At 60.3% G+C, this 15,406-nt stretch overlaps 2 protein-coding genes across 4 annotated transcripts; one reads left to right on the top strand and one right to left on the bottom strand.

Annotated features, from left to right (window-relative positions):
• The first annotated feature begins 992 nt into the window (after nucleotides 1–992).
• On the top strand, nucleotides 993–8,789 carry ERCC1 (ERCC excision repair 1, endonuclease non-catalytic subunit). Of its 3 annotated transcripts, XM_039509708.1 has the most exons (11): nucleotides 993–1,453; nucleotides 2,235–2,353; nucleotides 2,451–2,558; nucleotides 3,626–3,931; nucleotides 4,473–4,576; nucleotides 4,927–5,026; nucleotides 5,344–5,420; nucleotides 6,181–6,280; nucleotides 7,748–7,819; nucleotides 8,291–8,359; nucleotides 8,541–8,789. In XM_039509708.1, exons 3-11 carry the CDS (start codon nucleotides 2,478–2,480, stop codon nucleotides 8,592–8,594), a joined length of 963 nt encoding a protein of 320 aa, XP_039365642.1. In that variant the 5' UTR covers nucleotides 993–1,453; nucleotides 2,235–2,353; nucleotides 2,451–2,477; the 3' UTR covers nucleotides 8,595–8,789. The 3 variants fall into 3 exon arrangements, with proteins under 3 accessions (XP_039365642.1, XP_039365641.1, XP_039365643.1); XM_039509707.1 differs by lacking the exon at nucleotides 2,235–2,353 and having other exon boundaries at nucleotides 995–1,453; XM_039509709.1 differs by lacking the exons at nucleotides 993–1,453; nucleotides 2,235–2,353 and adding an exon at nucleotides 1,576–2,116.
• Nucleotides 8,790–10,289: 1,500 nt separating this feature from the next.
• Nucleotides 10,290–14,379, bottom strand: POLR1G (RNA polymerase I subunit G). The gene is made up of 3 exons (XM_039509723.1): nucleotides 14,233–14,379; nucleotides 13,704–13,836; nucleotides 10,290–12,970 (listed from the first exon to the last, which is right to left on the bottom strand). The coding sequence occupies exons 1-3, from the start codon at nucleotides 14,252–14,254 to the stop codon at nucleotides 12,319–12,321; spliced, it is 807 nt and encodes a 268-aa protein (XP_039365657.1). The 5' UTR covers nucleotides 14,255–14,379; the 3' UTR covers nucleotides 10,290–12,318.
• Between the last annotated feature and the right edge of the window lie 1,027 nt (nucleotides 14,380–15,406).

Genomic DNA, 15,406 nt, shown 5'->3' with positions numbered 1-15,406 from the left:
AACACAATTTTATATATTTAACACCCTTATAAATGCTGGAGGCAAAGCAGGATTTGGGGTGGAGGTTGACAGCTCACAACCCCCCATGTCCTGACCCCCCATTTGAGAACACCTGCTCTGGGGGCTGTCTGTGAACTCCAGGGGTCCCTGCAATGGGGGAGGGTGGGGATGGATCAGCTTGCAGCAGGGGGCTGAATCTCAGAACTATGGGGCTTTATATGTGTGTGGGAGGGAGGGGGCACTGAGCAGATGGTGTGAGAGCCCTGTGATTCTGCTGCTCCCAGCATTGTCCTTACACACAAGGGGAGTGGATGGGTGGATGTGTGAAGCCACCTATTGGCGAGGGCCCATAGCCACACAAGGCAGGTGGTCAGGCCTGGGGGAAGAGGAGGAGTTATGAGAGTTAGAGCAGGAGGCCTTCTTGTTTGGACTAATTCAGTCAGTCATTCTGTCTCCCACACTCCTTTTCCCAGCCCCAGTTGTGGTTACAGGTTATTGTGAGATCTTGTGCACTTACACAACTGAGCTCACCCTTAGAGTAAATTTCTAGGCCCATTTATCCCAACTGTCCCACTCCCACCCCCAAATCGCCCCAGCTCCCTGCCTATGCTCCACAATCCCCCCGTCCATGATTTCTGAACAGTTCACCAAGGCCAGGCCTGTGGGTAACAAACCAGAGGAACTAGAATTGCTCATTTATTAGCATAAATTCAGTCCAGTTGGAATTGTTGGACTCATTTGCATGCGGGGCTGCCCCCCGGGTGCCCCCACTCGCGCCTGCTCCTCGCGGGCGGGCTGAGACCAAGGCCCAGCTGTTTGGCGCGACTGCTCAGGCCTCGGCCCCACAGGAACAGCCCGAGAAGGGGAAGGGCACCAGGCCCCGCGCCGCCCGGGAAAAGCGCGGAGCTTTCACACACCCCACCCAGGCTGGGGCCCCAGCCTTCCCCACACCATAGAGTCCGGAGGACCCGAGGCTAGACAGGCCCCCCAATGAGCCCATCTCGACACCTCCTCCGCCTTCTTGCTACCAGAGTCCCAGCTGTCCCGGGCTCCGTACCATAGAGTCCGGAGGACCCAAAGCTAGACAGGTCCCAGTAAGCGCGGCTCCCTACCACAGAGTCCCGGCAGCCAAGCAGGTAGAGCGGCCAGTGGGGGAAGCCGCTCTCCCCAGGCTCCATACCATAGAGTCCGGAGGACCCGAAGCTAGACAGGTCCCAGTGAGCGCATCTCGCTACCACAGAGTCCCGGCAGCCCCGCAGATAGAGCGGCCAGCGGGGGACGCCGCTCTCCCCGGGCTCCACACCATAGAGTCCGGAGGCGCGTCGGAGCTGGAGTCCTCCCCGCGGGCCATCGCTGGACACCACAGAGGCCCGCGAGGCTGCGGACACCCCCCAGCTCGCGCTCGGCGGGGGAACCGCTCCGCTCCCCCCTTAATTAGGGTGACGCGGCGCCGGTGAGGACGGAGACTAATGCGCATGCGCGTGGGTCCGAGACGCGGGTTGTTCTGTCTGGCGGCGGCACAGCCAATCACAGGGCGGAGCGCTCCTCCGGGTGACCGCCGAACGCTGAAAAGCGTCACGTGAGTGGGCGGCAGTGGGGGGCGTCAGGCTCTGACCTCAACTGCGACCCCGTCACCGACTCAGTGCCGGGCGCCTTACCCCAGACCCATAACCCAGCCCCGACTTGGGTTGCCAAGTTTGATTGGCTGCATTCCTGGAGATTTCATCATGTGACAGAATATTTAATGGACGATTCATCTTTAATTCCTGGAGACTCCAGGCCAATCCTGGGGGGTTGGCAACTCTAGTCCTGGCACTTACCCTGCCCGCCCCCCCAACTCTGGCAGGGGGTGTCAAGCCCTGACCTGGGCTGGGGGTCATTGCGCCCTGACTCGTGGGCTTCAGTGGAGAGCCAGGACTAGCCCTACTGCTGGGAGGCCTGAATTGTGAGGCACCCCAGAGCTCCCTGGGAAATAGGGTCTCTCAGCTCCTGCCATGCTGACCTTTCCCCCCGTCCCCATCTAGCCATAAAGTCTCCTGAACTTGTCCATGACCTCGGGGGCTCACAAACACCAGGCTGGGAGAATCTGTCATCCATGACAGACAGCCATGTAGAAGTGAGTGGCTCCTGGCACCAGCCAACCATCAGTGTAGGACACCCCCCTGCCTTCCTCCCCCTGGTCACATGTTACTGATTTATGCCCAGGGGACACTAACCCAATGTTTTCCCTGCAGGGGGGCCTTAGCCGTAACCCCAAGGAATGGGCTGCATTGAGCCGGCTGGCGAGAGAAATGCTGTGCAGTGCTGAGCTCAAGCCCTGCTGCCTCGAGCCCCTGCCCTTGAGAGCTCTTTGGTGCGTAACCACAGGGCTACGAGCTCTTCATAGCCAGGCTGCTGGGTGAGGCTGGTCCCTGCTGGTGTCTGAAGTGTCTGCTCTGGACTCTCCCCAGGAATTGTGCCAGGCTGGGTCCTGAAGGATGGAGCCCACGGAGGCAGCCCAGGCCCCGGAGGGGAGGAAGAGATTCACCGTGCAGTCACAGGACCCTGAACATACCATGGTAGGAAAGGAGGCAGGGGTGGCTCTTGGAGAGGACCTGATAGTTGGTTGTGTCCGGGGCTGCTGAGATTCACACACACAGTGAGAGGCAGGAGGCCCCTAGCATGGAGTTGGCTCTGCCCCTCCCCAGGAACCCCCCAGACACACTCACATCGTCAGATGTTCAGTTGTGTGCATGTGTTTTTTCCGCGTGCTGCACTAGCCCTGGCCAGATAGCCCATACATCAGGCTCCAATCGAACTGCCCAATGAGACCACGAGACTTGTTTAGTAGTGAAGGCACCCGGCCAGATTTATTGCCAACAAAGCACAGTGCTAATGCCCCAGCTCAATGGTTACAGGGACACTAACACATGTATGCCCATGACAATGGACTAGCTGTTAGTGGCAGGACTTCCCACTGCCCCCTAGGCCAGGCGAAGGGTTAAGGCGAGATATTCCAACATTTATAAATGAAAACAATCTGGGATAAACAACTTACATATCACCTTAGAGGTTTCATGACATGTTCGTTACCTCCCCTTGTACTTTCCTCCTGATGTTTCAGACAAAACATTTCTATTCACCACCTGTCTTTGTACTTTCCTCCTGATGTTTCAGACAAAATATCACTATTTATTACTTTTGTCAAACCATGTTATCAAGTGCTAGGTTGGGGTGCTCTTGTGTTGGCCTGCTGGAATGTGTTTACACAGCCAGTGTGTAATGCTAGCAATACTGGTGCCGAGTTTGTGTACCGGCCACTGACTTGCGGGCAAGCATCTGCGTTTGTCAGGGCCTGGCTGCTGCTCATAGCATAAATTTTGCTAACTTTGGTTCAGGCTTCAGGCCTTGCACGAGGCTCATGCGTCAGGCTTCCTCTTTCTACTACGCTGCTCATTCTGGGGGCCATAGCGGAGAGCTGGCTCTGTGCTTCTCCCAGGGCCCCCAGGAAACACCCTGCTTGCTCAGGGGATCTCTGGCACACTTGGGGTCACTCCAACTCATACCCAGCTCCCCCGGAGAGGCCCCTGCCCACGCACAGTTGGCTCTGTCTCCCTCTCACCCAGGGTTTGTTGCTTCCCGCCAGGTGAGACCCATCTTCAAATCTTCTTGCTCTGCAGCAGAACCGAGGGCCCCTGCTCTGCCTGGGGCTACCTCCTATGCAGACTATGTCGTGGCACAGGTCTCTGTGTCCTCAGCCTCCATGCCAGTCTCCCGGCCTGCCAGGATGACAGCTGCGTCATCGGGGTCCAGAGAGGGAGCTGCCTCAGGAGCGCTCCCTCCAGGCACTGAGGCCAGCACTGTACCCCCTGCTGCCAGTGGGGACTCGGACCCCAGCCCCACGCTGAAACCGGGGGCCAAGAGCAACTGCATCATCGTCAGCGCTCGCCAGGTGAGAGTGGGCATGGGGGGAGGGGGGCATTTCTCCTCACTCTCTTTTGGCATCGGAGGGGGCACTCTCTGCAGGAGAGGTCTGTGGAGCGAGGATCTCCCCAGGCCCTGGCTCTTGTGCTGCATGGTTCAGCGCCCCCCATCCCCATCGGGGGCTTGCCCACTCTGGGTCTCTCTCTGGTGCCCCCCATCAAGGGCTCGCCTGCCCTGCCCTCTCCTGGGTGCCCCTGTCAAGGGTTTGCCCAACCCCACCTCCCCTGGCCTCTCCCCAGATCCTCCATTGAGGGCTTGCCCATCCTGCCTCTTCCACCCTCTCCCCAAACCCAGCCTCTCCCCAGGTCCTCTGTCAGGGACTCACCCACCCCCTCTTTCCCAACCTCTCCCTTGTGCTCGGATTGAGAGCTTGCCCCCACCCCACCCCTCGGCCTTTCTGGGGCCCCCCATTGGGGGGTCCCCAGCCTCTCCTCCCAATCTCTTGCCAGTGCCCCGTTGGGGCTGGCACCCCATTTCTGATGCTGTGGGGACTCCCCCTCTCTTCTCAGCGGGGGAACCCCATCCTGAAATTTGTGCGCAACGTTCCCTGGGAGTTTGGCGAGATCGTCCCTGACTATGTGCTGGGCCAGAGCACGTGTGCCCTCTTCCTGAGGTGGGTGGGTGAGCCAATGCCGGGGAGAGCTGGGCTTTCTGGGGGTGGGGTTAGGGGGTGGGCTGATAGCTGGGGGAGGGGGTTGGGGGGCAGGCCAATGGCTGGGAGAGCCAGGCTCCGAGTGGGGGGTTGGTGGGGGAGGCTGATGGCTGGAAGAGCTTGGCACTTGGGGCGATTGGGTGGGTCAGGCTGATGGCTGGGAGAGCCGGCCTCTCCAGGGGGGTTGGTGTTGGGCGGGTCAGGCTGGTGGCTGGGAGAGCCGGGTTCTCGGGGCAGGCAAGGAGAGTTGCCAGTGGGGCGGACAGGAGAGGGGTTACCCATAGCTCCGGTGCTCTCTGCTCCCCTTGCAGCCTGCGGTACCACAACCTGAACCCCAACTACATCCATGCGCGTCTGCAGCTCCTGGGGAAGACGTACGCAGTGCAGGTGCTGCTGGTGCAGGTCGATGTGGTAAGGAGCCTCGGTCCCCTCCTAGCCCTGAACCAGACCCTCTCCTGCAACAGTGCCTTGTCCCCTCCCTGCTGCAGGGCTGGGGGGATGGAACCAGCTCCCCCCCTCCCCAGCCGCCTCCCCAATTTCCCATCCTCCTGCACAGTGATCCGCCTGCTTCTCCAGCCTCCGTGGCCTCACCCAGCCACTCCCATCACCCCTCCCCAGCTCAATTCCCCCTTCATCCCCCCTCATATACTCCCTACCCTCTCCACTGCCTCCCGTCTCAGAGGGGAATTGTTCTCGTCTCAGAGGGGAATTGCTTTCCTTTGCTGTAGAAGGACCCACACCAGGCACTGAAGGAACTGGCCAAGATGTGCATCCTGGCCGACTGCACCCTCATCCTGGCCTGGAGGTGAGAGCCGCAGGCTGGGCCCGTCCCATCGAGGGTGAGACCCAGACCCAGGGAGCGGGGAGTCAGAGGCTGGGCTGGGTGGGCTTCATGCCAGCTGCGATGGGCTGGGAGTGCCTTGCCATGGGGCAAAATGTGTGGGGGAGCTGGAGGCTGGGTCAGGCCTGTCCTGCCAAGGGGCGTGAGACCCAGGCCCCTGCTTCCATCTCTGCTGGAATGAGCTGGAGCTGGTGGGTAACCTGGGGATTTGGCTGCCATTGTGACCGGACTCCTGGGTTCCATTCCCAACACTGTGACTGTGGGCAGGTCCCTTCCCCTGTGGGGGGCCGATCGTGCCTGGCTGGCCGGAGGTGGCGAGTCCTCTCAGGGCAGCATGTTTCATTTTTCAAGCGCTGCCCAAAGGCTCCCCGTGCGCCTCAGCGCCTGCCTCGGCCTGTGTGCTGAAAGCTCCATGACCTGCGGCACATCCGCTCGACTGCCCCCCGTGGGCCTTGGGGAGCACCCAGGGACCCCGATGTGAAGCCGATGGCAGGAGCGGGGCTGGGTCCTAAGCATGGAGCTGAACGTTGGCCATAGCAGCTGCCCAGCAAACCTGGCAGCTGGGCCCTGCCTGTGCCTGGCTTTGAGCACCACTCCCCGCAGGCTGGGACACCGTCCAGCTGGGCTCAGCACTGTGGCTTTAACCCTTCGTGGTGTGCGCTGGGCCTGTTCAACTCAGCCTCGTGATTCCTGAGCTAATTCTTGGGTCTCCGGTTCCCCTCAGCCCCGAAGAGGCCGGACGCTACCTGGAAACGTACAAAGCCTATGAGCAGAAACCAGCTGACCTGCTCAAGGAGAAGGTGGATCAGGACTTCCTGTCCATAGTAAGGCTACCCCGCTGTGTGCTTCCCTGCAGCAGTGCCCTGCCAGGGGGCCCCCTGCCCTGAGCTTCCCCGCAGCAGTGCCCTGCCAGGGGGCCCCCTGCCCTGAGCTTCCCCGCAGCAATGTCCTCACTAGGTCTCCTCTAGCAGAAGTGTCTCTCAGCAGTGGGAAGGGGAATTAAGCTTATGACTGCTGTGAGTGCACTTTCCCCCGGCCAACGAGGGGCACTCCCACCTGCACGGCTCAATGTCTAGTTGGCAGCCGGTTTCAAGCGGAGTGCCCCAGGGGTCGGTCCTGGAGCCGCTTTTATTCAACATCTTCATTAATGATCTGGATGACGGGATGGATGGCTCCCTCAGCAGGTTTGTGGATGACACTAAGCTGGGGGGAGAGGTAGATACACTGGAGGGCAGGAATAGGGTCCAGAGTGACCTAGACAAATTGGAGGATTGGGCCAAAAAATATCTGATGATATTCAACAAGGACAAGTGCAGAGTCCTGCACTTAGGACAGAAGAATCCCAGGCACCGCTACATGCTGGGGACTGACTGGCTAAGCTGCAGTTCTGCAGAAAAGGACCTGGGGATTACAGTGGACCAGAAGCTGAATATGAGTCAGCAGTGTGCCCTTGTGGCCAAGAAGGCTAATGGCATATTGGCTGCATTAGTAGGAGTATTGCCAGCCGATCGAGGGAAGTGATTATTCCCTCTATTCAGTGCTGATGAGGCCACACGTGGAGTATTGTGTCCAGTTTTGGGTCACCCACTACAGAAGGGATCTGGACAAATTGGAAAGAGTCCAGCAGAGGGCAACAAAAATGATTAGAGGGCTGGGGCACATGACTTATCAGGAGAGGCTGCAGGAACTGGGCTTATTTAGTCTACAGAAAAGGAGGCGGGATTTAATAGCAGCCTTCAACTACCTGAAGGGGGTTCCTAAGAGGATGGAGCTCGGCTGTTCCCAGAGGTGGCAGATGACAGAACAAGGAGCAATGGTCTCAAGTTGCAGCGGGGGAGGTCTCGGTTGGATACAGTGGAGTCGCATCATAGGTGCATTTAACTTATGTGATTTTAACTACATGCGCTTGGCAAAACAACAACAAAAAAAATTAAATACTGTACCTGTAGCACAGGTGATTCCGCCTGCCATTCCACTCTGAGTGTTTGACTATACGTGATTTTCACCTTACGTGTTGACTTCAGAACCTAACCCCCGCGTAAGATGCGACTCCCCTGTATTAGGAAACACTGTTTCACTAGGAGGGTGGTGAAGCACTGGAATGGGTTACCTAGGGAGGTGGTGGAATCTCCATTCTTTGGTGTTTAAGGCCTGGATTGACAAAGCCCTGGCTGGAATGATTTAGTTGGGGTTGGTCCTGCTTTGAGCAGAGGCTTGGACTAGATACCTCCTGAGGTCCCTTCCAACCCTGATATTCTATGATTCTATGCAACAGCTGTTTCTCTTTCCAGGTGACAGATTGTCTGACCAGCGTGAAGTCAGTTAACAAGACAGATGCACTGAGCCTGCTCGCAACATTTGGGGTGAGCCACCTGCTGCCCATCAGGGTGCAGACTGGGCCTTACCGCTGCTAGCGCTGAGCAGGGCTGGCTGCCTTTTGGGACTACTTAGGCCCATCGCTCCCTTCATATCAGTTTACCCAGGACAGGTCGCCAGCTGGGTCTCTGGGCTTTCCCTGCAGTGCATGAGCACTGTCTGTCGGAGCAGGATGCTGCCCCTGGAGAGGCATGAGAGCTGCAGGAAAGGATAGGATGGCAAACTGGCCTGGCCCACGCTGCTGACCTCCCACAGCTCCCAGCCTGCAGGGGCCCCCCGGCAGGAAACGTGTGACCAACCCACGAACCATACTGCAGTGCGGTGGCAGGATTGGGTCACTACTTCCCAGCGAGCGTGAGGGGCAGAGTGCTGGGGCCAAATGAAAGGACCCAGCAGGGTCGTTCCTTGTGGCGCAGGCTTTCTGGGGTCACCTCTGACTCTGAACGTTGTTGTTTCAGTCTCTGGCGAACATTGCACAAGCGTCCAAGGAGGATCTCTCCCTCTGCCCAGGCATTGGGCCCCAGAAGGTGAGTGGGAGCAGGACGGAGAACTTCTCTCTGATGCACCAGCTGGGTGCTCATCCTCCCCCAGTGCCTTACCTGTGCACCAAAGGGGCTGCATGGAACCAGCTGGGTGCATTCCTGGGTGAAAGCCCCAGCAGAGGATGCTGACCTCAGAGCTCCAGGGTTTCCTCTGCTTTCCTTACAGGCCAAGCGGCTCTTTGACACCCTCCACGAGCCCTTTCTGAAGATCCCCAAATGAGTGGAGCACTGCCAGCAGCACAGACAAGCAGGAATAAACAGCCCACCCCGCCCAGCAGGCCACGTGTCCCTGCCAGCGCACCGTATGCTGTCTGCCAGGAAGCCAGGGCCTTGGGGGACACTTAGCAGCACCAGGATCCAAAGCCCAGCTGTTTCTGAGTCTGGACTTTGACAATTAAACATTCTGTGCAGCATCGCAGCTTGGCCTGGCCTCCAAACAGCATCTCACGCGGGTTTGGCTCATGGAGTCCTCTGCCCAAGCTGTGTAGGCCCGCAGGGAGTGGGGGGCTCATCAAACCTCACTGCGAGGGGCCAGATAATGGGTAAAGCAGAAACATGGACACAGCCCCATCTGGGCAGGAGTTTTTGGCATCTAGGCTCCTCACATCCTCCCGGGGAGGGGTGCTGGCTGGCTCAGGAATCTCAGCCTGGGGAGTGTGAGGGAGCTGCTCCAGTCCCCTCCACCCAATGCACGGACAGCAGGTGTTGTAGCCTGCAGCCTCAGGGGCATGCACTGCAGGAATCCCTGCCAACCTGGCACTCCCTGCACATATGTGGGGGAGTCCCCTGCTGGGGACCCTCCCAGCCCCTTCCCTTGCTCCACTGCCACATGGGCAGCGAGCCCCTGGGAGGGAGCAGCCAACAGCTTCTAGTGCAGCCAGGGGAGATTTGCTAGAGGAAGGACTCCAGGTCTCTGGGGTTAGAGCACTGCCTTGATGCCAGGAAAGCCACCCCCCACTTGTGTGCTATGGCCCCAGCAGGGAGCTGTCAGATCTGTAGCCTCAGCTTTGAAACAGGCTGTAGGAGGAACCCTTATAGGGGTCTGACTCTTCCTCCAGGGCTAGCCCTGTGGCTTCACCAGCTCCTTAGATTGGACCTCTGGGCCTTCAGCACCCCTGGTTCACCCCACGAGCTCCCGTCAGCACATCCCACTGAGGCAGAGCCCTGAAGGAGACTTGTCCATTTTCCAGGGCTCACTGGAGCCACTCACAGTGCTTTCAACCCAGCAGTGGTTAGTAGCCATGCGGAACACAGCATAGGAAGGCCTTAGGTTAGCAGAGAGACGTGTAGAAATGCAGAGACTGGGTCGCGGTGGCTCTGGTCAGCACCACCAACCAGGATGTTAAAAGTCCCGTCGGTGGTGCTGCCCAGCTAAGGCAGACTAGTCCCTACCTGTTCTGGCCCTGCGCTGCACCCCGGAAGCGACCAGCAGCAGGTTCGGCTCCTAGGCGGGGAGGGCCGCAGGGCTCCGCATGCTGCCCCCGCCCCAAACACCGGCTCCGAACGGGCATGGGGGGCGGTGCCTGCGGTTGAGAGCTGCATGCCTCCACTTAGGTGCTGGATCTGCTGCTGGCCACTTCTGGGGCACACTGTGGTCTGTGGTGCCAGGACAGGCAGGAAGCCTGCCTTAGCACCCCAGCTGTGCTGCTGACCGGGACCCGCCCGAGGTAAGCCCGCACTCCAATCCCCTGCCCCAGCCCTGAACACCGCCCCCCCCAAACCCCTCAGCCCTCACCCATGCACTCCAGCCCTGAGCCCCTCCCACACGCCCAGCTCCATTGGGTCACGAGGTGTGGGAGCAGGGTCAACTGGGTTGCCAGAAAAAAATGTTTGAAAAGCACTGGATTAAAGCATAGGCCATCGGGGGTAATCAGAGCCCTACCAAGCGGCAGCGAATCCTCTTGTTCAAGCTCCATCATCCCTCAGACTCCAGGTGTGCCCCCAAGAGCTTCCCACAGCCTGCACTTAGCTCCCACCTCCCCAAGCTGGGGAGAGGCAGCCCAGCCCCACATGGAGAGGCAGGGGAATCTGTTTCTCTCTGGGTCCTTGGTTGCTAGGTGTCAGTGTCCAGGCCCCTGGATCTGCCGTTGTCTGCTCAAATGCTCCACTAAGGGGGTCTATGTGGACCTCGATCACCCTAACAGCTGGTTACTATTCACCCCTGTGGCTTTCTCTGCCCTGAGAGCAAACAGTCCCTTTCCACCCATGGGGGAAACTGAAACACAAACAGGCCTCATAAGAGCATTACAAAAAATCCTCATTTTGTCTCAGGAGTTACTAACTCCAACCACAGCCACTGCCAGACCCCACCGTCCCCCACACACCAGGGAGCTGCTCAAGCCGCCAGCGCTGAGAGAATGGGAGCAGCTGGGGCAAGTTACAGGCACCATGGGAGCAGGGTAGGGCTCCAGGGCCAGCCCCAGAACTGGAGCTGAAACAAGTGGATGGTTGTGGGAGGGTCTGTCTCACGCCCAGCACACGGTACATCATAACAGCATCCCAGGTTTAGCTCACCAAGTTAAGACCGATGGAGCGTTGGGGTTTAAAATGAGGCAAGTTAAATAAAATACCTCCCGTGAGCTTGGGAGAGTGGCATCTGGGAGCGCAGTGATTCAATGGTGGCTGCAGTTTGGGGGTCCCTGAGGTTTGGGGAGTGCAGTGATCCACTGGGGGCAGTATCTCAGGTTTGGGGTGCAGTGACTTGGTGGAGCTTGGGGGTGCAGTGACTCGGTGGACACTCATACAGCAGTGCCCAGAACCCACCCTGCTGCCTGGCCTGATATCCCCCCCCCAGCTGGGGTGACTGGACTGGTCACACTCACCTCCAGCACCCTGGCCTAGTTTCCCGGCAGGCACATGGGCCCTGAGTTGACACCCTCTCCCTCCGGGAGCCACACTGACACCCTTCTTCTTGGGCTAGGCACTAAGTGGGAGGCCTAGCAGGGGATGGGGAAGCTCCTCGGCACACAGGGCATTGCTGCTCCCCCTGGGGGAAGGGGGGCTCACTGATCCAGGTCCCTGCCCCCCAGCCCCAGACAGGAACGCACCAGGCACTGCTGCCCCATCCCTGGCTCTGGCCCACTGCACAACTCCCCTCCCTTAACAAACAGGCTTCAGCCTCCATCTCCCACCCGGTCCCCTACACCTTCCCTGACACACCCCTGCCCAGCTGTGCCATGCTGCCTGGGAGCACAGTACAGCCCTGCCCCTGGCAGCTGGATAAATGGGGACACGAGCTGGGTGACTCCCCCGGCCCCTGAGCTAAGGCTTCCCCTGGGGCAGCATGTCCTCTAGCCCCAGGGCTGCTGGGAACCTCCCAGCTCCCCCAGCAGGAACCCTGGGGAAACCAGTGCAAGGCACCAGACTCAAACCTTCCTCCCAGGGTGTGTGTGGGGGGTGCCTGGTCTTAGGGGGAGCTAGCTACCCTCCCCCACAGGGAACAATCACTGGTGGTGGGGAACAGCCTACAGCCATGGCAATTAAAGGAGACAGAACATATCCCCACGTGTACTTGCATTTATAACTGAAGGCAGAGACACACCACAACTCCCTGCGGCCCCTCCCAGCCTCGGGCAGGATCCCGCAGCCAGCAGGGTTCAGCCAGTACCCGCCACAAACACCAAGCGCACCCAGAGCAGCCTGGTCACACAGTCGCCAGCTGGGGCCCAGAACATGTCCCCTGGACTCACCAAGGCCTCCTGCTTATTCCTATGGCAGCAGGCACTGCACTGGCACCGCTGGGTGGCCCTGCAGGAGCAGGGGGCCTGATGCACCTAATGCCCACGGAGGAACGCTGGCACTTTAGACAGCTAGTCTGGGGCACCCCATGTGAAGCTGCCATTCCCATCTCTGCAGCAGGCGAACACCACAGGGTTCGGAGCAGTGATGGGACGTCCCCACCACACGTCTTCAGCCAAACCCCTGCCCTCAGGCTTTGGCCACATTCACTCCTGCTTTATGGAGCTGGGGTCCAGCAGCTCAGCCTTGCATGGCCAGACTGCCCCCTCCAAAGCCTCGTACTTGTGTTTCTTTTTCTTCTTCTTCTTCTTGTGCTTGGGGCTCAGGTGCTCCAGAGTGGATTCCTCTGCCCCCCTCAAGCCATCATCCTCCGCTCTGGGGGGTTCAGGGCCAGGATCACCGCTCCCCCAGCCCCAGGGCTCCTCGAGAGGCTCCTGCTTTATCGACACCAGCAGCTCCATGGGCTCCTCTTTCACTCTCTTCTTCTTCTTCTTCCTGGCAGACCCCCGCACCTCTGTCGCTGGCGTGGACGTGGCTGCCTCTGGGCACTGTTGCTTTGGGCTGCCCCCGAAGGGCAGGAAACGCTGCCGGAGGCCCTCTGGGACCTGGGGGGGAGGCCTGGCTGTGACAGCCTGGCCAGGGCTCCTGCTGCTGGGGTCCCCAAATCTCTCGCAGATGCGCATGCAGCCGTGGAAGGAGGCTGTGCAGGAGAGCTGGTCAGAACGGGTCGAGGACACTAGCAGGTAGGGGCTGGCCGGCTCCTCCAGGGCACTGTGGATGTCAAAGACCTGCTGCGTCCCATCAAACTTTGTCTTCAGCGTCTGGAACCCGACCAGGGGCACAGCGCAGCCATCCAGGCTGAGGGGGAAGCAAGAGAACCTCAGGTGAGCCTTGGGCTGGAGCAGCACAGTAACCCGGGGGCAGGAGCTTCGAGGCAGCCTCACCCACAGGCCAGGCCCTTGGCTCTGTGCCCCCCCAGCAGACCAGGGCTCAGAACTGGCCGCTGTGCGAGTCCCAGGCGTCGCACAAGCCCCTGAAGGATCAAAGCCAGTATAGAGCTTGGGGGAAGAGCCGCGACCTCCCCACCTCCCCTAGCCACAGTCCTGCGGGCCCTTCTAGGCTTTGCTCCCTACCCAAGGGAGAAAACACTGGACAGGAAGGTAACAAGCCCCCACCAAGCAGCTTGGCATGATGGACAGATTACAAGGAAAGCCTCAGCATCCCACCCAGCCCCACACAGGGGGGCAGGAACATCATCTGATCCTCACCATACAGAGGGGAAGAATCATGTTCACCCAGTGAATGACCACTAGACCCCACTTCCCTCTCAGAGCCAGGGACAGAACCCAGGCATCCTGGCTCCCAGTCTCTCCCCCCCCCCACTCTAACCATTGGATCCCACTTCCCTCCCAGAGCCAGGACAGAACTAGGGTTGCCAACCCTCCAGGATTGGCCTGGAGTCGCCAGGAATTAAAGATTATGTCATGTGATGGAGTCGCCAGGGACACATCAAACCAAAACTGGCAACCCTAAAGAGAACCCAGGTGTCCCGGCTCCCAGCCCGCTCTGGCAGGGCCGGCCTGCCCCTCACCTGTCCGGGCGGAAATCAGCGGGCGCTCGGATCAGCCACAGCTCCTTGCCCCGCAGCTCCTCGGGGGCGAAGGGTGTCCCGGGTCTGAAGGGGCTCGGGGAGAAATCCGGGGGGCACTGGAACCGCGGCAGCCCTGCCAGGAGGACACGGTAAAAGGCGGATTAGGGAGGGGAGGGGGGTCCCCCCGACCCGACCTCCCCCGCCGGGGTCACTCACCCCCCGGCCCGACCCGACCTCCCCCCACGCCATTCACCCCCCAGCCCCACTCACTCCCCGACCCGACCTCCCCCGTCGGGGCCACTCACCCCGGCCCGGCCCGACCTCCCCGCGCCATTCACCCCCAGCCCCACTCACCCCCGGCCCGACCTCCCCGCGCCATTCACCCCCAGCCCCACTCACCCCCGGCCCGACCTCCCCGCGCCATTCACCCCAGCCCCACTCACCCCGGCCCGACCTCCCCGCCGGGGCCACTCACCCCGGCCCGGCCCGACCTCCCCCGGCGCCATTCACCTCCCCCCCGGTCACTCACCCCCCAGCTGCGCCCGCTCCATGCTGCAGGCGCTGAGCCTGCGGAAGAGACCACGTGGGGCCACCGCTCCCTAGCCCCGCCCCCGCCGGGCAGACTCACTGCTCTGGCAGGGGGAGCGCTGGCTCCGCCATGCGCCTGCTGGGGCTTGGTACGGTCCCGGCCTGGACCATCCTTCGGGGGGGGGGGGGGGTGATGTGTCCGTCCGACCCCTACCGCGTCCTCTTGGCTCGGCCCTCGACAAAGTCTCCCGCCGCCCTAGCGGCGCGCCGAGGGGACAGCGCCGCCCTTGCCCCTAGTGGCAGGCCGCTGTGCGTGCAGCCGGGAGCTCGCCCTAGCCCCTGCGGCCCCAGCCTGGTGCTGGGAGCTGATTAGCCACATCCCTCCCCCATGATCAGCCTTTTCTTCCTGGCTGGACTGAGCTCCTCCCCAGGCATGGCCTGCAGCGTTTGTTCCTAGGTTATGAAAACACTCCTTGGTTGTGCCCCGGGAGCAATGCAGCTGGCTCTGGGGCACAGCCCTGGCCTTGTCCTTCCCTTCTGCACACTGAACAGAGAGCATTCAGGCTGGAGGCCCTGGCTCCAGTTAGCCAGATACCTTGATCCACTGGTTATGCTACGAGGCAGGGCTGCCCAGAGGATTCAGGGGGCCTGGGGCAAAGCAATTTCGGGGGCCCCTTCCATTAAAAAAAAGTTGCAATACTATAGAATGCTATATTCTTGTGGGGGTCCCTCTGGGGCCTGGGGCCTGGGGCAAATTGCCCCACTTGCTCCCCCCACTCTGGGCAGCCCTGCTACGAGGAGAGAGAAGGGGGGGTCATAAAAGGGGCAAGCTGCTGAATTTATAAATATGGCTTTTGGGGAGAGGCTAAGGCAGCACATAACTGTAAACACCCCATAAATATAATTAATACAGTTAATAGAAATAACATCTTCACAACATGAGTAATATGACCAAGAAGCAAATGAGTGTCCGTCAGGCCTGTACAAAGGGCACCGGCTACATTAGCCCAAGCAGGGCCGGTGCAAGGATGTTTCGTGCCCTAGGCAAAACTTCCACCTTGCGCCACACCCCCCCCCCCCCGCGCCCCTGCCCTGAGGCGCCTCCCCCCCCACAGCAGCTCCCCACTCCGCCCTGAGGCAGCTCTCCGCCCTGAGGCACCCCCACCCCAGCTCAC

Source organism: Mauremys reevesii, linkage group 22 (genome assembly GCF_016161935.1).
Source record: "Mauremys reevesii isolate NIE-2019 linkage group 22, ASM1616193v1, whole genome shotgun sequence".
Lineage (NCBI taxonomy): Eukaryota > Metazoa > Chordata > Testudines > Geoemydidae > Mauremys > Mauremys reevesii.
Note: the sequence above shows the minus strand (reverse complement) of the source record. Positions and strands in the feature narration are given on the sequence as shown.